This window comes from Paralichthys olivaceus, chromosome 14 (assembly GCF_024713975.1).
Source record: "Paralichthys olivaceus isolate ysfri-2021 chromosome 14, ASM2471397v2, whole genome shotgun sequence".
Lineage (NCBI taxonomy): Eukaryota > Metazoa > Chordata > Actinopteri > Pleuronectiformes > Paralichthyidae > Paralichthys > Paralichthys olivaceus.
Window position 1 is genome coordinate 21,066,696 of NC_091106.1, and position 26,069 is coordinate 21,092,764.

General features: G+C 42.3%; 2 protein-coding genes across 5 annotated transcripts in view; one reads left to right on the top strand and one right to left on the bottom strand.

Moving 5' to 3' along the window:
• Positions 1–3,748, top strand: part of peli1b (pellino E3 ubiquitin protein ligase 1b) — a 31,156-nt gene extending 27,408 nt beyond the window's left edge. For all 3 annotated transcript variants that reach the window (XM_069538773.1, XM_069538775.1, XM_069538774.1), the window contains exon 7: positions 845–3,748. In XM_069538773.1, coding sequence (XP_069394874.1) covers positions 845–1,423 — 579 coding nt within the window. In that variant the 3' untranslated portion in view covers positions 1,424–3,748. The remainder of the gene's footprint in view (positions 1–844) is intronic.
• Positions 3,749–4,032: 284 nt separating this feature from the next.
• ugp2b (UDP-glucose pyrophosphorylase 2b) lies at positions 4,033–25,424 on the bottom strand. 2 transcript variants are annotated; one of them, XM_069538771.1, is made up of 10 exons: positions 25,179–25,424; positions 22,277–22,404; positions 20,333–20,440; positions 13,822–14,007; positions 10,894–11,027; positions 8,803–9,100; positions 8,499–8,696; positions 6,351–6,593; positions 5,766–5,870; positions 4,033–5,441 (listed from the first exon to the last, which is right to left on the bottom strand). In XM_069538771.1, exons 2-10 carry the CDS (start codon positions 22,373–22,375, stop codon positions 5,334–5,336), a joined length of 1,479 nt encoding a protein of 492 aa, XP_069394872.1. In that variant the 5' UTR covers positions 22,376–22,404; positions 25,179–25,424; the 3' UTR covers positions 4,033–5,333. The 2 variants fall into 2 exon arrangements, with proteins under 2 accessions (XP_069394872.1, XP_069394871.1); XM_069538770.1 differs by having other exon boundaries at positions 24,340–25,409.
• Positions 25,425–26,069: the final 645 nt, after the last annotated feature.

The following is a 26,069-nucleotide window of genomic DNA, read 5'->3' on the forward strand; positions in this document are numbered from 1 at the left end:
GAACTTTCCTGGGATGCATGAAGGTTAAAAAACACAAAATGTCTCCAGAAGCTTCACGTCAGCCGATGGTTCATATTTAGCCCAGAGACTCACAGTGACCTCATCAGAAACCCTGGCGGCTGCAGCTCTTTTCATCTGAACATTTTATTAAAGAGTCGAGTCCCTTCTTGCTCCTCCCTCAGTCTGTCGACCTTTCATCATCCCGTCTTCGTCCACACTGTCGTCCTCTGCTTTATCTAAACCTGGAGTTTCCCTCAGTGTCTGATTCTGTTAAACTGAACTCTGTGGTTCAATGAATGTTCCAGTGTCACCCCCCCGACCCCGCACCGCCCTCCTGTTCTCTCAGTTTACTCATGTCATCTTGCCTCCAGCTGTTCCGTCCTTCCTCCATCACTCAACTGCCTGAGAAACAACAGGAAGGCCGGAGTTACAGCGCCACCTGCTGTGCTCAGATGAGTACTACAGCTCAGTGAGAGGCAGGGAGCGCTTGTTTTGTGCATCTGTCTTTTCTCTGAACTGATTATTCTGGTCCGGGTCCTGTAGGGGTGGAGACTATCCCACGTTGGTCCTCACAGCTCGATTCAGAACAATAATCTAAATGAACCGAAGTCTTGACTTTATCGTGCGTCATTATTCTGAGCTGAAAAGAATTTGTGAAATGATTGAACCGGAAGATAGAAAACCAGCCAAACGTTTGAGTAATCGATGAATCATTTCCCCATAAATAAATAAATACATTTAAAACACAATCCATCCACAGGTGCTGACAACATCATCTCAGATCTGCTGTATTTACATGTGTCACAGTTTCATCTCTAACCTTCTGTGCTCCTCTGGGTTTCAGGTGGACACTGAGAGTCAGGAGCTGGTCGACGGCTCGCTCATCGACCTCTGCGGTGCGACGCTGCTATGGCGCACAGCTGAGGGCCTGGCACGCACCCCCACCCTCAAACACCTGGAGGCTCTGAGGCAGGAGATCAACGCGGCCCGCCCTCAGTGTCCCGTGGGCTTCAACACGCTGGCCTTCCCCTCGATGCGTCGCAAGGACACGCCGGACGAGAAGCAGCCCTGGGTCTACCTCCACTGCGGCCACGTGCACGGCTACCACAACTGGGGCAACCACCGCATGGAGAGGGAGGGGCGGGAGGGCCGGCACAGGGAGTGTCCAATGTGCCGAACGAAGGGGCCGTACGTGCCGCTGTGGCTGGGCTGCGAGGCGGGGTTTTATGTAGACGCTGCCCCTCCCACTCACGCCTTCAATCCCTGCGGCCATGTTTGCTCTGAGAAGACGGCGGCCTTCTGGAGTCAGATCCCACTGCCGCACGGCACGCACACCTTCCACGCCGCCTGCCCCTTCTGTGCCCAACAGCTGACTGGCGAGCAGGGCTACGCCAGACTCATCTTCCAGGGGCCGCTCGACTAGCGGCGGCAGCTTCTCCTGACGCGGAGCGGAGGGGCGTTTTAGTTTGGACGTTGAAAACAGGGACCTCCTCGGATTTGTTTTCTTTCCTCTACGGTTAAGACACAAACTTTTTTCTGGACTTTTTTGTCTCTCTCTCATTTTTAAGTGACCTTTGTATTACTTTTACATGAATGACAACAGAGATTTCTATATTTTCACATGAAACCAGAGACACAAAAACCAAACAAAGAAAACTCTGCTGGGTAAAACTTTTTGTGTTTGTTTCTCGGAAAAAAGAACTTTTAACAACAGTATTTATCGAAATAACTAACGAGCCGTCTCACAAACGCACGGTTTTCATGTTTATTGTTGCAATATACATCTGTGTACATCTCTTAGAGCTAATTTAAACAAAGATGTTTATTTATGGTCTGTCGCTTCATTCTTTATCTGTCAGATAACGTCGATACTGTTAAGCATTTTAATTTGAAACTTCAGCCTGTTGTTAGATATAAAGTTCTTGGTGTGTTCTGGGGGTTCGTCGACCTCTCAGATCTGTTTGTCGTATTTATACACACCCTCCTCCTGTGTGTGCTCTCACTCTGTGTGTCTGTGTGTGTGTGTGTGTGTGTCAACCCTCCAGTTACACGTCTCTCTCATCAGGCGTCACCACGGCCTTCTCACATTCAAAGCAATAGATTTGGAACAGAAACCTCCTGAAGCATTATGGGAGTCTTCTGAACGACTGCTCCCTCCCTTTAAAGTCCGAGTGAAACGTTTCTGTGGGTGAGTGAGTTTTTTTATTTTATTTTTTTTTTTTACTGATCACAGCTCGGCCATGATAGCAGCTATGTAGCTAACGTCACACACACACACACACACACACACACACACACACACACACACACACACACACACACACACACGTTACTGTAAATAAAGATCAGTTTGAACATTTACTATGACCTTTAATTTAGTTCTGCCGTCATGGAGGAGGCAGGGTTTATACTGCAGCCAGCCACCAGGGGGCGATCATGATGATTTTGCTTCACTTTTTGGGAGCTGTCATGCCATCTGTCTTTAAACACACACACACACACACACACACACACACACACACACACACACACACACACACAATAACCTGACCCTCATATCACAACTCACGACAGAAAAAGGAAGTAAAACAACGACTGTTTTGCAGTTTTGTAAAAATTCTCGGCGTCAGTAGTAATGAGGCGTTTTATTTTGAAAAGCTCAGATTAACTGAAACATCTGGTTGACCCATGATTTGTTGTTTCGTTCACGTGAAACAACAGTCGAGCAACGAAACACAAAGACGAGTGTCGCTGTTTGACTCAGGCTCAACACAAACACTTCAAGTCACTAAACTGACGGACGCGTGTTCACCTCATCTGTTTTATTTCAGTATTTCAATAACCGTCACAGAAAGTTAAAGATCAGCGCTTCTTACAAATGGAAATCAGATTTACTGATTTGTTACAGAAGCTGTAGAAGTGATTTCCTGACACGATGATAAATTAAAGATGAATCTGGTTCAAGTGGAGAAATGAAATCCTGCAGTTTAATTCATATGAATTCTGTGAAGTGGAAAACAACAGAACTCTCAGCTGCTCTGGTTAACGTGGTGTTAGCATGTTACAGATGTGTTTCACTCGACGTGATTCATTTTCATTGATCAGTTTTTATCACCTCTAAATTCTTAAAAGTCTTTAATATGCACAAAGCTCCTGCTGGTATCAGTGTGTGTCTGTCTGTGTGTGTGTGTGTCTGTGTCGGTGAGTGTGTGTGTCTGTCTGTCTGTCTGTCTGTCTGTGTGTGTGTGACTGTAATTTATGTGTTCATGATGATTGTGTGTGATCAGTTTGTGTGTGTTTGTCCATTCACACAGTTCTTCTCCACACACACAGATCGTTTTCATCCCTCAGTGCTCGGACTGCAACACACTAACTCACCTCAGGGAGAAAAACAATGACCCGTGACACACACAGACACACACACACACACACACACACACACAGACACACACACACAGACACACACACACAAACACTTCTAACTCTTCTGAGGAAACCTCACAGATAAAAACTAGTGTTTCGTCTCCTCTTGTTTTTTGTTCATGTGTGTGAGTAAGGGCTTCTCTCTCTATCTTCTGTGTTTTTACACAAACACATCACCCGTCAGTCCGTCCTGACCCCCCCCCCACTCTTCTTCTTCCTCTTCTGTCCGGCGTCTGTCTCTTCGTGCTTATTAAGGCAAAAATCAAAGAATGTTTCCAGCGAACACGTTTTTGTAACAACTTTAAACAATAAAGTGTAAAAGTGACTTCATTCACTCTGTCTGGTTTTTCTTTGACTGACCAACGAGATCTTTACATTAAAAATGACCCAACGTTGGACTTTTTGCATCAAGTTATTGAATTTTATATTTTTAATGACACCTACAGCTGCTTCCGGAGGATTTAAGATTCACTGTCACCCCTCAACAATCCAGATTTATTACATTTCATTCCTGCGATGACAAAACGTTCCTCTGTAGATTTTAATATTGTGATGACGAAGAATCTCAAAGTTTGAAGTGACGGTGGACGAACACATGGGAGACGACACATGCTCAGTATTTCGTATTGCACTTTATTCAGCTCCGAGAAGGCAGAACTGGGCCGAGACCTCGTCACAGATCAACACTTATTGCTTCCAGGACCCATCTCAAGTATCTTCCACACTGAAACTCTGCGTATGTACACGTTTGTTTTAAAATGACCTGCGGTGCTCGGTGCGTGAGGCTAAAAGGCAGAAAGACGTTGCTGGACGGGAGGAGACGTGAGACACTGTGATGGAGGCACGAGGTTTCACACAACATGAAGGTCAACATGTGAACAAACTAACTGGATAAAAAGACAATAATGCACAATGTGGTTTTTTTATCTTCTACATCACAGGACTGAACAAAGAAGTCTTCACTTCACATTATATTTTTTACATAAAACTTTACGGCGTCGTTGTCTCGCCTGGATAAAGTCCAGCAGTTACAGAGACGGAGCGTTTCGTTGCCTCCAGGTTTCACTGTGATCGTCACTTTCTTTAACATTGTGAGATCAGGGCGTTTAGTTTTTCTGGATAGTTCTTTCCTTTGCTCTTGTTGAGGGTTAAGAACAGAGGATGTTAAGCCCTAAGACACCAATTGTGATTCGTGAATAAGAGCTGTACAAATCAAATTTCATTGATTGAACCTCATGAATAACAATAAAACTCTGTTATGTTTCAGGGACTGATATTTCATTTGGTGCAGATATAAAATAGAAATCAAGAAGCTGTGAATTTAAATGTGACTGTGGGTTCTTCTCATTTTTTAAGTTGCAACAGATGGAGCTTGAGCTTGAAATGAAAGAACATGTGATTGGTTTACTTCTATGTACAAACGCTATATACTGAGGAGGAGGAGGAGGAGGAGGAGGAGGAGGAGGAGGAGGAGAAGGAGGATGAGGATTATGAAGTCATCAGTTTTATAAGTGTCTTTATTAAATAACTGTTTTTTGGCAGATTTAACTTTTTCATGAGGAAGCGGACGAAACGAAGATAAACGATAAAATCTGTAGTTTTCTCTTATGTTATATAAATGTCTTTGTGGAAAGTGACAACCGTTATTATCTCATTATATAACATAAACCTTTGATAGTATTCCTAAGGAGCCTGTAGGGGGCGGTGTATGCAAGCTACAAACACGTCCAGCGACCGTGTAAACATCTGGATCGTGTGGAGACGGCAGAGAAGCGCTGCACATGCAATCGCACACAGGCTTCAACTCACAGTCTGTCCGTGTGGGGTAAACATGACGAACAGGTCACATGACTCGGGTAACAACCAAACTGGATCACATGATGGAGGGGGGGGGAGGGGGGAGAAAGGCCTCAGTGGTCCAGTATGCGCAGGTTACCGGACACGATTTTGTTTTCCAGCATGGAGCCGGCGGGAATATCGATCCGGTCGCCGTGGTTGGCGATGATGATGACGGTGCCCTGTGAGGAGGAATGGTCACAGGTTCAGGTCAGAGGTCACACACCTAATCACATCCTTTACGCAAGTGTCAAAATAAAAGTCCTGCATTCAAAATCCTTCTTCCCAAAGAACCAGATCAACTCTATCAGGTAACTTAAAACAGAAAAGAACAGCAGACGAAACTTGGTTTTCATTTGATCTGACTCAGAAGTTACAGGATGTTTTGGAAACAGGATTATTTGAAGCCGTGAATCAGTAACGAGCAGGATCACAGACTTTCTCACTAAAAGCTTCTGTTGATTCTGGATTAATAGTAAAATACATGTTTGTCTTTATTATCGTACCTTGAGAGAAACGTTTTTCCCAAACGTGACGTCCCCAGACACGGTGAGGTGGTCGAGCTCCAGCATGTCGGGGATGCTCTCGAAGCGAGTCAAGTATTCCTGAACCTGATCACGCATGGACATGAGACAGAGGATTACACAGAGGACACTGTCCATTGAAAATGAATATGAAGAGAGTGAATAAAACGAATGAAGAGTTTGATATTTCTCTGGATTAACTAATGTTGTATATATTCATGTATTTATTTATTTCCTACGTCTTTATATACATTATTTTCTATGATTGTTTCTACATGTATTTATTTCCTGTGTCATGTTTTTTCCCTGATTGAAGCATAAAGAAACTGAAAACGTAAAAACATGTATTGCAGGAAGTGTTTCCAGGATTCCTTGAGGGAATGAAAAGCCAGTAGAACTTGAAGAACTTGGACCGACAGGGCGGAAGAAAATGGTAAATTTATTTTTACATTTAATCTTTTGTGTTTTGGTGAACTAAAGTTTTAAGCTTCATTTTTACATTTGAGCCAGTGGCAGAATTAAAAAAAGAACATGTACATGACCCGTCTGCACTGTTGTGATCTCTACCTTGGTGAAGGAGCTGCCCAGTTTGACGTGCGGTGTCGTGGGGAACTCTCTCTTGGGGCTCATGGTGAGCGAGCCGGCGTCCAGGCTGTACAGGTTGGACATGACCAGCAGCAGGTCCGACGTGGTCTTCACGGGCAGGAAGCGGCTGCGAGGTACGTTTATTCCCAGCGCATAGTCGAAGCTTTTAATGGCCGCGCCGACCGCCGTCTCCAGCTGGACGACGTTCTGTCCGCCGTCGAGCGTCTGATGACAAACGAAAGAATTAAAAACACGATGACTACAGAGAAAAAACTTTTTTCAGTGTGTTTGCATTGAATGTATAATATTATATAATGATCTGTGTGACACAGAAGAAATGAGGCAACAGGTTCAAAGACGTTTTTATCTTAAGTGTCTTTTACACAGTTTGAACATGTGTGAGGTCATAATGTGAAAAACCTCCTTTCACTGTGCCGCACTCTTTACTTGACACTTAACATACCCCCCCCCCCCACACACACACACACACTAACATAAAGCCACAAAGTTATCTGCAGTTACATAACACTCGCTAACACTCGCTATATGTCGGCAGGAGAGTTTTAACTGAGGGCTGTAAAATTACATTTATAGGCAGAGAAAGCAATAATCAGCAGCGAGGCTGCAGCTCAGCAGTGAATTTATTACGCGGGTTGAGGATTTTCAGACCCTGAGGTGCTGCAGCCTCAGAGGAGAGGGGGGGGGCAAATAACCAACATGACATCAAGTCAAATTTGTTTTCAGCTTTTAACTGGACTGAGCTCTGGAAGACAATGAAGGAACAATGTTCCCCTCATCACTCACTTTAAACTCAACTGATTCAGTATTTCCTCAGACCTGATCATGTTTTGAACTCTCACGTTTCTGTTGAATTCTTTGAACCACTCTTGTTGTTCATGTCTGACTTTTATTTGAAGCGCATATATGTAATAAATTTAGATTGTTAATTGTGAAAAACATCTAAAAGGTTTCGCAGTATCGATACTTTTGATCCAAATGCAACTTGAGAGTGAGCGCTCAGCCAACAACTCGATTAATAGAGCGGAAAGACACGAGGGTTCCAGTGGGAGAGATGAGGCCCCAGAGAAGAGACCAGAAAACTTCTCTCTTCTCTCCACCGTCACACGAAAGTGGATCCGTGCAGGACGTCACGAGCACAGAGACGCTTTCAAATACGGGTTTCCTACACAAGCTCAGGATATGATTAATTCAGAGGTGGTGGTCTCTGTAGAGCAGAGTGATGAGATGTCTCTGCTCTGTGTCTAACAGGACAGGATGGACGTGGGGAAACAGAACTGACGACAGTATTATTCTGCTCATTTAGAGCGACTGGTTTTATCTGAGCATCACAAAGTCAAACTGGTGTTGTCGCTCTGTGTCCTGCTGCTCCGAGGCCTCAGACTCACATGATGATCTAACAGCCGACTGTTACAAGGACGTGTGTCACTTTCCCTCTGACGACCTCCATGTTGTAAAGGACGAGGGAGAGACAGAGACCAGAGCATGTTGACGTTAATGTGACTTAGCTCCTGAGCTTTTTAGTACTTTAGTAATTTAGTCCTTTGACTCTGAAGAATAAAAGCAATGATTAAGGCGTGAGTGTGAGTGTGACGTTCAGATTTCACTCCGAGCAGAAGCCCAGTGGAAACAAACTGAGGCCTCCATGTGGTGTGTGTTGAGTGAGTTAGTGATCAGCCCACACAGGAGAACGACAATAAGTAACTTCCTGTTGTTTTCAGGACATCGGACATGAACTCGACTCTTTCCCCTCATGATAACTTCCCCTCTTGAACTCTCCTTTGAAAACCTCCGATCCAGAGTGTTTGTTCAGTTGCTGACGTTAAGATTCATGTGGGAGTATTCTCTCCGCTGTCATCGAGTGTTTGCTCATTGTGGGCTTAGTGTTGAGTTTCTCTCTATTATACTGTGAAGACTTGAACTCTGTAAAGGGCATCGGACAATGTGTGTTGTGTCATGTGGAGCGATGACACAGATGAAATGACTTCTCTTGGTGGTTTCAGCTGAAAAAGTTGTGTTGATCACTTTAGGAGGAGTGTTTCCTCTGCTCACTAACACTGAGTTGTTGTAGTTGTTGTGTGTACTCTCCGTGTTGTTCTCCTCTTTACTCACCTTGGGGTTGACGATGATCTCCATGTCCATCGCCTTCTGTTCCTGCAGCCTCTTGATGGCAGCCAGAGAGATCCACAGGTTGTTGGTGTTGAAGATCTTGAACTTTGAAACCGATTTGAATTCGTCCACGTGGGCCTTGGGCACCTGAGCGATCTCCAGCAGACGCAGTTTTCCTTCGTACTGGATCAGAGTGCCGCCCTGGAAATCAGAACGTTCTCAAACTTAACACGGACACACTTCGAGATTCTCCCCATTTTCAGAATTGACCGTATGAATCCACCCCTCCACGGTCCCCCTCCTGTACCTTGACGTCGGCGCGCGTCTTGTCCGTCACCTCCATGACGAACTCGCAGCGCTTGCCGTTGGGCTGGCTGACCAGGTGGTGCAGGATGTGGAGGTCCACGGTGGCTCCCAGGTTGTCGATGTTGGACACAAAGATGTACTCCTTGCCCTGCTGGATCAGCTGATCCAAAAGGCCCGAGTTGTAGAAGCTGGCGTAGATGTCGCCGTGGCCCGGAGGGTACCAGCCTTCTGTGCTTTGACCGCTCATGTTCAAGCTCGAGGCCACAGGGAGGAGCGACTCCTTGTTGATGCGAGGATACCTGGTCAGAGGAGGAGACGATATCAAGATCAGCCAACATGTTGCAAGTGGCTTCCCCTTTTCTCATTATTGACGTATGCACAAATATTAGGATGGATGAAAACTAAATTTCAGTTATCGTCCATTGACTTTATCATATTCCACTGATACAACTGTAGAAGGTAGAGCAATCAGATTGGTGCTCATCATGGTTTAAAACACTGAAACCGGATTTAAACGTTATACCATTTGTTTTGCACAATTTAAAAGAAATAACTTAAAAAAGAAAACGGTCACCCACTGTGACTCTCAGGCAACATTTAAGATGATACGCAGCACAAAGAGAAAAACTTAATTCCTTGGAGATTTTCTACAAAGCTCAAAGGCCTGAGAATCTTCACGGAGAAAAGTTTCTCCAGCGAGAGTTCAAACCATCGTGGTTTGGTGCATTAAACTGATCAAAGGGTTTTTAAGAAGGCTCCGCGTCAGGTTGAGTTAACAGAGCTCATCGTGAGGAGCAGCGCCGAGCGCCAGCTGCTGCTGTTTTAGGAGTTTGAGGGGAGTGCAGAGCAGATGAGCGGGTCAGGTGAGAGGAGCTGCACTGTGGAGGCACGCAGGACGTTTTTAATGGAGGATTTATCAAAGCTGACTGTTCTGGGAAGATGTTTCAGACGAGTGGTTTCGATATGAGCTCATCCACTTCAACGGTTTTCTGTTATTTCAGACTGACGCTTGAGAACATTCTGATACTTTCGTTTTCCTGTCGTGGATCCTCCACTACTGCCTGAAGAAACATCAAAATCATGTTTTACATTCTGGTTAGTTATATTCTTATCTTATCTTTGAATTTGTCCTGAGCATTAACTGCTGCATCAAGATTACCTGTCGAGTTTGTAATGAATAAACTATTTAGAAGTCACGAGCAGAATGGAGGCAAGTTGTGTTTTTTTTTTTGTTTTATTACGAATTTTCATTTTTCGGTGAACTATCCCTTTAAATCATTAAAAACCAGTTTTTTGTTTTTTTTTATTACGAATTTTCATTTTTCGGTGAACTATCCCTTTAAATCATTAAAAACCAGTGTACCACACCTCTACCACAGAATTAATCCCCACGTGTGGCTGCAGAGGGCGCTGTTGATCAGTAATAATTACATAGTGTTGCTTTAAGTCAAAAGATAAAACGATCAAGAAAAATGTCCACCTCAGTTTCTCACAGACCAGGACGACTTACTTTATCTGACCAATGTCTGAAAAACTTTCTCTGTGCTGACTTAAATCCTCCAGCTTGGTCCAAACCTGCTTTGTACTCAACTCCTTCAGGGACGCAGGACATACAAGAGCTCTAAATAATTCAAGGGAAACAGTAAAAAGCAAGTTCCACTTGACTGACAAATTAGAGACGCCAGTGCATTAAATATTAACATCTATCTCCATGAATTACATGACATTTCCTGCCTGGACGCTGCTGTTTCTGACAGTTTTAGTACAGAATCAGGGGCAGCACGCAGCAGGGGACTGTTCCACACTGAATACACACCAGTTCATTATGAGAGGACGCTCAGTTTGACTTCAGTAATGCTAACTGGAAGCGGCAGTGGGTGATACATCTGCCACTAATGACGCAGATATCTATTAAAACTCATGTCCAAGTTTTCTTTTCAGTTTAATATTTGTTGTTACATCGGTTGATGTGAGTTTGTATCAGTTCGAGAAACACAGCAAGTCCAGTTGCCTGTTTAAACGCACATGTACAACTCTGAATGCACCAGCGTACACAGGCTTTACTTGACATGTTATTACTGCGTGAGCTCACCTGCTCTGGTTGAAGGTGTGTATCTTGACACGGTGGTGTGTGTACTTCTGCAGGATCTTCTTTGTGTCTTCATCTGTGTTGAAGGAGTTCATGAGAACCAGGGGCACGTCTGTGTTGTACGTCTTGTTCAGGTGCTGTGGAAAAACAAACAGAGTCTATATCAAATATCCAGGGAAGACTGACTGAGCGACAGCAGCAGCAGCAGCAGCAGCATCCTGAATAAAAGTTCCAGATAATACAGATTGATTCAAATGGCAAACTTTTCTATCCCCTGATATCGGAGTCTGCATCAGCCCCTTAAAGTCCATATTGCCTGGACGTGGTTTTGTAAAAAGTGCGACATTTGCTGACACTATAGCTACTAACACTGAGCACAACATCAGCAAGACCCATTCAAATGTGAAGAGAACAGAGATGAAAACATTTTAACCAAGAGAAGAGAAAGTTGAAATGATTGGAGTTCACTGAACGTTCACACAGATTTTTTTATTTGCACTACTTAAATTATTATATTCAAGAGGCAAACACCCTACATGACACTTAACACGTTAACAAAAGATTTGTAAATACTGTATATGGGTGTGTGTGTGGAGCTTAAGACAGGAGGAAAGAAAATGTGTTGAACATTGTGCCCAAACCAGTATGACATCTAATTCAGACGTCACAACAATTAAACAAAACAACAACTAGGATGGAACATACCTCCACCAACAGTCGTCAATCGAGCCACACCGAAACCGAACATCACACACTCGCAGAAATCAGTTCCATTAATACAGGTGCTGCACTGTGCTTCCTGTAATAATGATGCATCATGACAATAACGAGGGATGGAGCTAAAACGGCTCCAATATGTATGATAGAGAATCAACTATCCTCATTTTGTGCTCAAATATCTCACCTGAGGCTAAAACAAGGCTTCAAAAGTCCTTATTACACAAATAAGAAAAATTAAAGCACAAAATTGCCTCTTTTTGTTGCACATAGAGCTCAAGTGCAGCTTGATTTGGAAAAACACTGTCCCGAGAGATACGGAGAGGAAACTCATAACTGAAGAGACTGAAACCTCGACTCAAGGTGTATTAGCAGAGGGTCTCTTAGCTCCTCTGGACCGGAGGAGTAGTTACAAAAACAAAAACCTGCTTCATACCTGCACATATGGACACTGATTTGGGACAGACTGGAAAATCTGTGAACATATTTTTACTTTTATTTTCAACTTAATAGATCCAGTCAGACCTCAACCGGTGAAAGCAGTAAATCTTCAGCAGCCAGGTGGCGACATCCAGTCGGCCTGCGATTTCTTCCACATCTGTTCTCAGTGAGAGTGTGTCCACATCTCTGCACTGGACTGATCCCAAATGAATGTATATGAAGCAGCGTGGTGGCTGAGAGGGGCATGCTCACACAGGAGATGTGGTTATGGGATGGAAGTGTGTGTGTGTGTGTGTGTGTGTGGGGGGGGATCCATTTTCTCTTGTTCTAAATGGCTAAACTCAGTCAGGACGTAATCTGACCTGACCTGAAGAGAAAATGGAGAGCAGTGACTCGGACAGAGAGAGCAGTGTGTTGGGAGGAGGGCAGCGTCCCGTGAGGCCATTACGAAACACACACATGCAATGTAGTCACACACACACACACACACACACACACACACACACACACACACACACACACACACACACACACGCACACACGCACACACACACACCTAATACAACCTCTGTACACTGTACACACCAACATCTTGACATCATCATCACTCACACACTCATGATAGACCACCTATAAACATTTGAAAAACAAGTTGGGTCAGTTCTGCGGCTGCTCCAGGGATTCGCACATGTCGAGTTTTAAGGTACGACCAGGTACGCGCCTTCTTTACACACACACACACACTCCTGTCCTCCAGTACACAGTCATCTCTGTTCCCATGCCAATCCCACAGACCTGCCGGCCTGCGCAGCAACAGATCCTCTTTCACTATAACTCCCCCCACATGTCACACTGAACCCCTTTCAGCACACTTAAAAAAAACCTGCATGTATTTCCAATGGTGCCTCAGATACATGTTGGCTTGTGTCGAGGTATGATACGTATGCAGCATTGTGTAATGAGAGGAGTTGGCTGTGCTTTCCTTTTTCCCCTGAAACGTCTCTTGTCTCTTACATCAGAGCAACCGACACTAACACAGCACAGATGTTTGTATTACATCAGACAACGCTCATTCTTTCCTTCTCCACCTATCGTGACGTCACAGCCACATGGTGACGGTGCGTGCTGGTGTGGTCATTTCCCAAGCTGTGTTCAACGGTCTAGTGAGTTAGGCAACACGCATAACTGTAGATCCTGCTGCTAAGTATGAGCCACAGTGAGACTGTGATCTGTAAAGCAGGATTAAAACTATAACGTAGAGACGGCAAGACAAACAAAAAGAAACACTGAGATGGAAAAATACCAAGAACACATGAGGACCTGAAAAGATCCTTCCTTCACTCTACAGTTTAGATCCATATTTGGTTTGGATGTCTGAATTAAATAAGTGTTTTCACCACTGAGGTTTGGTGAAAGGGGGAATGTGTCCTCCAGCCTGTCTGTGATTAAAAGCCTGTGTCTGTTCTGCTCCGTCTCCACAGTGAAGGAGTGAGCTTTGACGTCCCACCCTCTGAGTTTCTCATAAGTAGGGTTGGGTATCGCCTGTTTTACCGGTGGTAAATTTATACTTTTTGAAACTGTAAACGGAGCAGAACAGTTTCAGTGCTTAATACATTCAGATTCTGTGGCTTCAAACTCATCGTAAATTGTCTCGTCACCATCAGGGCCAGGGACACCCACACTGCCGGCCACCACCGAGCATCCTTCTGCTGACGAAGGTTTCTTTGCCGTTCTCTAAGGCCTTAAAGACAAGTTACCAAAGAGCTTCCGTACCTCTATCTGCTGCACAGTGAGGTCCAGGAAGGTGTTCTCGTTGCGGACGCTGATCAGGCTCTTGGGGCCCTTACAGCCCATGCTGGTGCCCAGGCCTCCGTTCAGCTTCACCACCACCAGTTTGTTCAGACTGTCCGCCACGTTGTCTGGCAGGCCTCGAGCTTCGATCTTATCATAGGGCTGGATCTGAAGGAGACGAAGAGAAAGAGAAAGAATTGCAATCAAATGGGTAACATTAGTTCTTGTTGGTGTGAACGGTTCAGAGAACAGGAAGCTTCTTTAAGTATTTGCAGGAATTATTTTCACTTTCTTCAACATTTTGCTGATTTCTGAGAAGAAGAAGTAGAAACAGGCCAACGACTTCTATTTATGGGTGTGAACAATTTGATGCAGATAAATATAGAGATCTAGTGAATTTAAATCCTCCACACAGATCTCATGCATGAGCTGTGGTGTGGAATCCAAATGACAGATAACCAATGAGGCGGACAGAGAACAAGTTTTTTTATTATTCTTCACTTTGACAGACAATAATCTGTCAGGTGTAGGAGTGAGCACCTGGAATAAACCCACAGGATATTTCATCTACAGCAAACAGAGCCCAGTGATGGATTATGGTTTTGGATTGATTTAGATACAAGCCAGCAGGATTTGAGATGTTACACAACTAAACTGTGGTTTGCACAACATGGTAATCAGCATCAGTGGAGGAGGGAAAGATGCACGCATGAGCTGAGTTTAACTACACTGCAGTGGAAGCACAGCGTTGCATAACAATATATTTAATGTGTTGTTGATCAGTAACAGTTCTACATTTTCCATCAACACAATTCAGATGTTTTTTTTCCTTCAAGAATAAAAAAAACACCACTGTGTCTGAACAGATTCAAGATGTTAGAAACCACCAGCGTCTCCTCGGGCGCACAGAGCTGCAGCAGGAAACTGTCTCTACCTCATCATCATTTTTCGCACATCACAGATACACAGATAGACACGAACAGATACCGCACAGATACACACACAGATACACACACAGATACACACACAGATACACACTATGACCTTTAAAAACTCTCAGTGCTGCATGCCATTAACTCTCCGTGCAGGACCATGTCTGACATTCCAACATTTTTTATTTTTATTACACTCTGCAAATGAGACAACTTTCCAATCCTCCACCCAAGGACAGGAGTGGTGCAGAGCTCCAGCTTCACTGCAAACATTTTTGTGGAGACAAACATCTGCGTGTCTACCAATACAGAGGCTTTCACGTACAACTGATAAAAAAAAGTTGATAAAACTATGAATCATCTGTAATCACAACTGTGTTTTATATATATACTCATACATTTTCTCTTTATATGAAATAATCCAGATATCAATGCTTCACAGGGAGAGTTAAAGTTGTACAATAAATACTTAAAAATACCTTACACCTGAGAGAGTTGCACTGTGGTGTCATAAAACAGGAATTTAGTGTTAATGTACTTTTTGTGTATATTCTCCATATACATGGAATAACATGAGGGATTTTCCTGACTCATATAATGTCTGAGACTCCAAACAGTCACTGACTGCAAATGATTTAGGTCAATTGATCATTTGTTCAACAGAAAGTTAATTTACTGCCTTTATTTTATTTTGTGTGACCTCTGAAGGTGTCACTTTTGTCTCTGGGAGACTGTGATGGATAATATGATCGAATAATATGTCCATGAAAGATGATTGATAATGAAAACCATTGTTTCCCATTTAAGTTGATCTTAATAAGTTAAATTACAGATTAAAAATTGCTGCACTTAAAAACTAGAACCCAATCAACCAAGCTGCACCTTATTTTCTACACACAAATTCCAGGACCAACTTTAATTTATTCTCCTGGCCCATGTGTCATTCTTCCAGTAAGTGTCCTGGAAATCCATTCAGTAGTTTCTGTGTAGTCCTGCTGACAAGTAAACAAACCGATCCCTAGGGGTGAAAACAGAACCTGCTGGTGAAGATAACAGAAGTTCTTACATTGCCAATCTGTTTTGAAAAAGGCAAAACTCTCATTTATACAAGTATTAAATACACCATGAGCCATATGGAGCATATTATCTGGTTATTTAGGATGTAATGCACATTAAAAAAAACCTCTGTTTATTCACCTGCATTTTCTTTACCACACCTCGTGAAATTGTCTGCACAACTGCTTTAGATGCCAAACACACACCAATTACTTATTGCTGCTGTCCCCTCTTCTTTCTCCTTCACTTTCTCCTCTCTCTCTAGCTCTCTCCAGTTTCTTTAGTTTTTAAAAGAAATGAGGCGACTTAGAATCCAAGTTTGTGTGTCTGTGTGTGTGTGTGTGTGTGTGTGTGTGTGTGTGTGTGTTTTGGTTAAAGTCTGGTGCCAGACGAGCGACTGAGGAAGTTCTGTTCATGTTCAGTGAGACAGGAGCAAATTTGTCTGAAAAATGGCAGTGAGCAGCATCTCTGGCTTGGGTCCAACCAAACCAGTTTCTGTATTTGAAAGGCTTGTATTTGTTAAGTGGAAGGAGGGTGCATCCTTTTAGATGACAAATATTTGTTTTGACTTGTAAAGCAGGTATCTATGGAATATTGAGTTTTACCTCCATGACCACAGCAACAAAAAACAAACTTAGGTTGAGTGTAAACCTCCGTCAAGGCCCAGCAGTCCCCTTAATTCAAGCAAGCGGCACTAAGTTGCACACATTAATTGATATAAGTCCCTTAAATGTTCTTTAATCAAGATCCATGAATTCATTCCTAATAAGTTGGTGAAAATGTAACAAAAAAAACAAAACAATCCCACAATGTTAAAGATTAAAACTTCCAAACTTTTATGAGGTCTGTCTGGGCCCATGTTCCAACCTTCCACCAAGTTTCATGGCACTTAATGTAGGCAATCGATCAGTAAATGGTTGATAAGTTAATAATAAACTGATTTTATAGAATTTTAATCAGCAAATATAATATCAAATCAGTCAGACCTGACACTTTGATTTCCTCAGGGGGAATACAAATGCATTACATTCAATTAAAGTGGATTTTTTCTTCATGACTTTTCTCCGAGGTTTCTGTTTGTGTTCTCTTGTGAATCATTGACATTCTTAAGCCTTTTCAAGGCCTTTTAAAAAAATCCTAACAAGTAATCTTGTCAAGGTCACGACCTCTGATGCATGGTCACGAGTCAAAAGGGCTGAGAAACAAGTCATCAACTATCGCTGAGTAAAAGAGTGAGAGCAGATTGTCTCCTGACATTAAAAAAGTCTTTGCAGCTTGTGCCTTGAGACACATTTCATATGTGAACTTCTGTCACATGACATTTAATAAGAATAGAAATGGTCACATGGAAATCATTGGATATGAGTGGAGGATGAGAGTTTTCATTGGAGACGGTGTTTTAAACCATAAGAGGCAGAAACAGATTCACAGAAGATGGTGAAGAAATGGATTGGAATTAAAAACACTCTGCATCATCCTGTGTCTCACGGAGGAAAAATGTTCCCACGGCTCAATCCTAATGCCTGAGGAACTCTGCAGTCTGAGGGTCACTATCCACCCTGAGCTAATTAAACTAACCCAACTCTGACAGCCGGCCTGATAACTCAATCAGGATTGGACCCAAACAGTCATGTGACATAGCATGAAAACAAGCAGCGGTTGGGTTCCATCGTTCTGTTTCGTGATACGAGATCGTGGATGTTTCCTCATCATATTTTACAAATGACGTCTTGATGACATCACGTTCTATTTGTTCTTTCCTCCTAACAACAACAACACAGCAGCAGTGTTTTCACTTCTATTGTCATATTTGTTTCACCGACAAAATAAAAAATACGCGACATTAAATTCATTCTTCTTAAAAAGACAAATCACTGTAGAGATGGTAAACAGGGAACAAGAACAAAGACCGTTAAAGTTCACAGTCAATTGAACATAAACAATCAGATGTGATTAATACAGTGTTTACTTTGTCTCTGAGTGGAGTGGACCATGTTTTTCTAAGTAACTAAAGAGACGATGATAAACCACTAAATCTGGATTGTTTCACTTCCTTAACATCATGCAGCCTGACGTGTTCAGCTGAGTTCAACACAAAGTCCCAGGAGAAGAAAAACTTTGAAATTCAGCCTCAACACTCAGACTCATACTGCTGCTGCATTTACCTGCTGGCTTTTCTCGAGTTCTGTTCCCAACCACTCCATATTCTGACTCCTACAAAACTCTGCGTCTCGACTTAGAGGTTCGTTCCCTTGAGATCAGTCCGCATTAGATAAGTTTGCTCTTTTAACTCTGCTACACCTTTTAAATCCTGCACTTTGAAGCTCACACAAAACATGGCAGCCTGGTGTTCAGGATACCGAATGAGAGCACTGAGAGCATCCCTGGTGACTGGAAACTAAGGAAGACCTATAAAAATGTGCTATTCCAGCAAGACAAAAAGGAAATCCTGCATGGAACCCAGATGACATGACTCTGCAAGTGACCGAGCGCAGGAAACAAAAGGAAACTTAGGCCCCTGTGGTTTATTGTCCCGATGATAGTGAACAGTAAACGTAGGGAGGTCATGTAGGTAGGTTATGGCTGCTGTACCATTTAAGTGGGTCAAGTGGGAAAAACATACGGCACAATCTGATCTTTGAACTTGGATAAAACCCTGATAACATCGCAGCGTCCCATTACAATTACAACCTTGGCACTCATACTTCCACCAAGGCCTGACAGTCTCCTTGAATCCAATTAAGCTGCATCAAACTGCACAGACTCATAGATATAAGTTCCCTAAATATGTCTGTTCTTCATCGAGAGCCATGAAATATTCCGTGCATATAACTTTTTGTGCTGATCCACGCCAAAAACTGTACTTGTTTCTTGGCCCCATCCTTCTATCGAGTTCAGTAGAAATCTGTCCAGTAGGTTTTGTGTGATCCTGCTCAAATGAACGGACAGGGGTGAAAACAGTAACATCCTTGGTGGTGGTAGGTAAAACATTATTGCTGGGTCTGTCCACACATTTGACTGTGTGTACACGCCATTGTCTAACATTAATATTTGCATTTGAGTAATATACTGTCTGTTTACCGACATCTGCCAGCTCACTGTATGACACCATGTTCCCTCTGGATCCTCATTGACCGCAAACCTCGTCTCTCTGGAATCTGCCTGACAGAAATCCATCAGAGTGACGGAGAACTTTAATCCCTGAACACTTATGTACACGAGTAGTTTACAATATTCCCATGAGGCTTTTAGATTCTGGAAATTAACCAAATTTTAATAGAATCATTAACCACGAACTGTATGAGCGATTCAGAGTGGATCAATAAAACAAATAAACGATTTGTTGAAGGTTTTGTTTGACATGTTTAAGTAAAGAGGCATAAATAAGAAAAAGATGTCTGTCATTGTGAATGTAACGACACGATCTGACAAAACATCACAGACAATTCTGCTTTGACTGCATGTGGATTTCAGTCAGGAGTTTTCAGGGCTGCTAATTTTCAAACCAACTACGAACAGAGATTAACAACTGTGTCGGTCAAAGGTAGAAGTACAAACTTTGATGTCGGATAATCTTATCACTGAGGCATCATTTAGGTCAGAGACATTATCAATTTGCACAGATATTGGCACATACTTTCTTCTGTGAAATCCACGACTTTTCACTGTTTCTAGTTGGTAAATTGTGTAATGTGCATCAGTTACTCTATAGATATTTTGACAGACAAGAAGATGAGATTGGAGTTAGATCGACTGAAAACACCCTGACTCATGGTGGAAAAGCTGCATGTGGTCGCTTTCACATCGTAAATCAGCCTGCATGTTGCGCCACATCCGTATCCACCGCTGACAAAACTGTGTCACAATCATGGAAAAATGTTATCACATATTCAAAGATCATGGATCATGGATCATGAATTACCAACATTTTCCTGAAATCTTCCAAAGAAAATCTTAAATTTGAATTGACAGTGACATGAGCTGCTACAGAGACGATGTCTCATTCTGTTGGCTTTGTCAGAATAAAGAAACTGTTTTCTCATGGCCGAGTTTAATTGACGCCTATCAGCAAGTTGCTGCCATAATTAATTAGTGACAGCTGATATGACTCTCCGCTGGCAGCGTCTGTCAGTTTAACCATCAACAGCGACGCTTGGCATCGCCTCAACATGAGAAGCTGCAGCAGAACCTTTAAGTGAATCTTTTTTTCTCCACTTCGGTGTCTGAACTCTGCGCCCAAATAATATTTCACATTCACACATTGGTGTCTCTGACGGTATGGGTTCTCGATTGGATGTTCAAATACTTCCTGGCTTAGTTTGTCAATCCAGCAGATAGGGTTTGTTGTCTTTGGCTTATTCTGTGTATGCACAACTGGAATTACAACTGAGACAATTGTTACTTGCACAAACATGTAGAGCAGCTAAATGGAAACAAAGACAAGTTCTTACTGGATTTGAATCCAATGACCTCTGTCACCGTTCTGACACCAAAGAAACACTTACCGAGTCCTCTGGAGGTCTTTGTATCTTGATCCACTCCACCGACGGCCCCTTCACCTGCAGAAATCTGTGGAAAAGATTCTTGAAGCCCTCAAAGTCTTTCCTGGACACCTGAAAAAAAAGAAGGATTTTACAATATTTTAATTTGTATTCATTCCAGAGAAGGTGGCTGATGTTTAACAAGACTCTGACACTGTTTTTATTTTGCTAATATTCAGGTTCATATATTTTATTTGTGTCACTACTTGAAAAGGTTTACATGATCTAAAGCTGAGAACAAACTGTCCATTGCTGCAGCTCCTCTTTTCAGCCTCTGTCTGAAACACTTGCCAGCTGGCTCACTCTGTTCTGATTGGTTGACACCTTCCAGCACATGTAATAAATGTCGGCCTCCGCTCTCGCTTTATGTGGCTTTGTTAGGGGGCGTGCCAGACTAGTCGCTAGGCGTGCATTATGCAAATGTGGTTCTCCCAGTGATGCTATGTGACATCACAATGGTGCGGAACTATCTTCATGACAACTTTTCTAGCGCTTACTTCACCTGGCACTGTACTTCTTATAATAAAGCCTAATCTAGGAACAGAAACCTCTATTACTATCTGGGTTTGATTGTTTAAATTATGCAGTTGGGCGAGAGGTTTCTCCTGCACGTGCTGAAGACGCCACTGCAGTGAAACAAGTCTGATTACTACGTGATAAATCACACAGGGAAATGGGTGTATACTGGATTGATGAAATAAGTGAAGCTGCTGAACGAGCTCTGCTACACATGAGCATCTTTGATTATGCAGATTCCAACATAAGTCATGTGGAACGATAATTATTTTCCAGGCACTAGTGTGTTTACGTAACCGGTTTCTTTTTGTCATCTACTGTTGCTACACGACGCTTTGAAACTTGACCACATTTTATCTTCATACTTACTCAATCAGTGTGTTTGCTTGAATCAAACTTACAAGTTTAAACAAGCTTTTATAATATTAGTTACAGATAAGATAGCCTCTGGATGTGATGCAGTAGTTTTATTATTTTTTATTATTTAAGATTTCAAGACCAGCTTTAGTGTTTGATATACAAAATCCTGCTCCATAAATTCATTTGCATTTCTGTGTTGCTTTTCTTCTGGGTTTGTTTGTAAAATATTCAGATTCTTGAAGATGCCTCTGGAACACTAATTATACAGCAAAAGACATTAAAATGCATTCAGGGCGTTTAATATTTGATTTTAAATGTGTATATAAATGGCCTTTCACTGGTTTGTGAATCTATGTGCTAGCGTATGTCTTAACACTGGAGACCTGCCATGTTCAACCAGTGTGTACCTAAGAATAACATTTGTGTATGTGCACATGTCTGTTTGTGTTAAGAAAGCTATAGTCACTTAAGGCAGAAAGAAGAGCACTGGACACACCTGTGTGTGGCTGTCCCTTCAAATCTTATCTCTGTTTATCATTCTCTCTTTAATGACTGTCGGCAGATTGAGAGACCCTGCTCGCAACTGCCAAACCCTGTGTTTGTATGTGTGTGTTTTCAGCCAAGACAGTTGAGTAACAGTTTTGTCTCTGGGCTGTTTGTTTTACACTTATGGAAATTCAAGCACCTCTCAGTCTATGGAGACAGTTTGGATTTCAGCCTTCGGCTTTGATTGATCGGCTGCAGTGAGCTCGAAGGTGTCCACTCCCCTCACCAGAATTTCTTTTTGGCAAACAAAACAAACGCACAGGATCTCCGCTGGGCTCAGTCTATATTATGATTTAGACTAAAAAATGTACTAACTTACTGCAACTTCATCACATATACTTTGTGTCAGAGTGTAGCCAGAACCCTCATTGGCACCGTGTTCCAGTATGTGTCACTTTTGTGTTTTGCCAGTGTTTGTGTGGGACCCCACCACCCTCTAAATCACAACCAGATGGTCGCAGAGAGAGTGAGTCAGTGTGGGCGCACCTCTCTCTCGGCCCCCGTGGTGGTGTCCAGCAGTTTCTCCAGCTCCGTGTGCATGGAGCTCTCCAGCTGCTGCCGCATCATTTCCTGGAACTGAGCCATCCCTCCTTTGGCCACTCCTTTACTCAGACCTGGAGGGGGGGAAGACAGAGGAGCGTGAGGGGATGAGGTTTGAGACAGCTGCAACATATCTGGATTTTAACTTCTTACATATTCCTGCATCCTCGGAACGCTTTGTGACTCCACTTTTACTCATTTCATTAACACAAACCATCTGTTTCAGTCTGAACGAAGCAATCCCTCCATTCCAGTTTCAACTCATGTCTGTTCTCAAACAGTGAATAGCTTCACTGAAAGCTTCTCTAATTCTATCTCTAAAATGATTTACATTATGTGTTTGTGCTATAAAAATGATTATACGTTTTTATTCTTAAATCTGAGCTACTGACTTAAGTATTGACCTTAAAACAATATGTAGTTAAAGGAACAGTCGGGTTCAACTGCATCTTAACCAGCTGAATACCCCTCGCCTCATCCTGACTTCAGGTTTCGACAAAACAATTTAATGTAAGGGACCTTTCTGGAGCCAGTGACTGGTTTGTGCTTTCAGGGCAAACCAATCACTGACACTAATTCTACTTAAATTAAATTTTCAATTTATGCTGATCGTTTCACCCTGACTGGTAGTAATAGTGTAATTACATATTTAAACAGAGCACTCCTGAGCCTAATTATTTTTAATTGTCAACCAGCATATTTTACTGCTGATGCAGTGAAATAAGAGAAATTCATTTGAGAGTTCTGATCATATTCAAAAGCACATGAGACTGAGTTGAAACCACCTGAGCCTGTTTGGTTTTTGCGCTGTGCAAGATTAGTGTTTTGATTATATCCAAATTGTTTGTTTGTTTACATTTATGACTTAAATAAAGGTTTAAAACCAAAGCAAAAGATATAACACAGCTACATCAGTTGTTCCAGCTCAGAGGTTTAAGTATAGCTTCCCTTGAGAAGTGATGAGATGATTAGAACAATGATTAAAACAGCAGAGGAATGATAAGTATCTGCAGCATATCTTCAGACTTCACTTCCTTTTGTTGAGCTATATCTCATGATCGTATGATGCATTACACCTGCTCACTGTCATTAAGAGCAGATAGAAACAAGGTAACAGCTGAAATCATCAATTACATTCAGACGATAATGATGATCAAGCAAATCCACCTATCACATCTTCAGGTAGTTAGTCAATTTCCCAGTGAACCATTCAGAGGCACGGCTTCAAAGCAGCTAAGACGTTGTTGGAAAAGTTATATATGATGGTGTGATAGTGACAGTAACTTGGACGTTACAGTCAGACTGGCTTCTTATCAGACAGCGTGTATAATGGGGAATGTTCAGACACACAAAGTTATGGACTGCAAACTTGAAGTGGTTAAATAAAACCAGTGAATTCAACAAATAACTTTCTCTCCAACCAAACAGCTTTTAGTCAGAAAGTAAGTCAGAAAACTTTTCAAATCACATTTCAGCTGTGTTCAAATGAGAAGCTCAATCACTTGAGAATTTAGAGTTTATGACCCGTCTCTAATGCCTATAATGTGTAGCAGACAAAAGACAGTGATCATTTGGAGTTAAAAGAAAACTGTAATATGTATATTCAACAATAATGAGTCTCGTATATCAATCAGCAGCTTCACACAAAGGCATCAGCCCAGATCATTCAGTGTGTGAGACAAATCTCTGCAAATAGATTAGAAAAAGAAGTTGTCTCTGGGAAATAGTTTTGGTAAATGAAGAAATGTTTAATCACAGGTATGGTCCAAGGTTATAACTACTCGACCTATTGATACATTGGTATATCACAGTTTCTGACAACTTTTGATTGTTTTCTTAATTCAAGTTCTATGTATTTGGTTGTATTAATGTGTTCTTTTAATCTATAGTTATTTATAGCAAAGTTGATGGTCCACTGTAAAATATCAAGCCTGGTGAAGAAAATATAATGCTCAAGCACATATTTAATTTCTAATATCTAAAGGTAAAACACCTTCCACATCACTCACCTTCTACATAAAGTGCCATGGTTCAGCTGCCCAAGAAGCCACCAGTTCAACAACAGTACAGTTAAAAGATCAGAGTCACTCCAAAGCAGAGTTTAAAGCTGTGTGATCCAGAGTGTCACTGACAGTAACTACTCCTGGATGGGTTCAAATTCAAAAGTTTCTTCGAGGTTTCCTGACTCAGGCTCACGCATTCACAGTCTGAGGTGGGCAGCCCCTTCGGTCTGGTCAGCAGTGAAGCTCCGGAGGACAACACATCCTGTCCCCCTCCACAAAATTAAAAAACCCCCACAGATCGGATCACAGTTAAAGGTCCGTGGAGCTCTGAGCCTGAAGGTTGCGAACCTTCGGATCTGCGGAGATCTGAAGAGGAGGATCTCTCAGTGACCGCCTCTCGTTGCTGTAAACCACGTCACACTTCTCCGGGCTGTGACACACAATCTCTGGCCATGTTTGTCCTCCTTCCTCGGCCCCTCGCTTACATATTATCACCTCATTATGATGCAGCCTCCACTCACTAACACTGGCAGCAGACGGCCAGTCATTTATTAACCGGTGACAGCATCCGCACGACCTGCATCTGTGCCCGGGTAACTTCACAGACTACAGGCTGCGGAAACGAATGCATGATTGATGGCTGGATGGATGGACACAGACAGAGGACGGAATGTGCTATTGGTACATGAACGCCCCCTGTGCAGAAAAGTCAAGTACTTGAACGCAACACGACGTTAGCTGACCGGAAGCTAGGAGCCACGCTAGCTAGCAAGCTGAGGGACAAACAGACACACCAGAGAATGTTTTTATTGTTTCTATGCAGAGACTTGAAGACATGTTCTTACTGTGTGAATGCAGGATGCTGGCGGAAGAGGAAGTCGATGGCCTGGTTCTGCGGGTCTGAAGAACCGCAACGACCCCGCAGAGAAAAGAGAAGAGCAGCCGGAGAACGCTGGCTTTTTTTTTTTTTTTTAAATTATTATTATTTTTATATTCTTTTCTTCAAAATAACGGTTTTCACCTTTAAAACGCGCAGCTCCTGTTTCATTTCCGCAAATAAAACTCACAGTAAGATAAAAAGTGAGGAAGTTAAAACGGAAGTCATTGGTTTGGAGGTTCACGGCAGGGCCCAATCGGAACGCCGCAAGAGGATGACAGCCAATGAAAACGCTGGGTTTTTTCGTGACGCAATTTTGACAGCCAATAGAATCATGCCACGTACGACGTGTTCTCTGATTTTTCCGGGTGAAAGAATACGAGAACGAAAAATAAAATACACAAAATACACGAACATCTACAAATAAAGTATTAAATACTTCACATGAGAAAAGTACTACTGACTGGATATTATATAATGAGACTAACGGTTATTTTTAAGTTTTCTTTATTATTATTTTCTGTTGATCAGCTCTTTATTTAATTGACTAATCACATCAGTGCTAATTATATATATTTAGTTTTATTTCAATTATTTCTACAAAATGATACATTGTGAATTTAACCACCTACAGATATTATGTAATCGTCCCTGATGCTGCTGGCGAGTTAAATAGAGAAACACAGTCCTCGCCTGGTCACACTGTGGTATTACACTTAAACATAACCTTGTAACATGTAAAAAAAATAACCAATGACTGTCTCAAACACAAATAGATACAATTATATATACAAATTCTACAATACAATACAATTCTTCTCTGTAAGATGAACAAAAGAAACAAAAAAAAAACAACAGC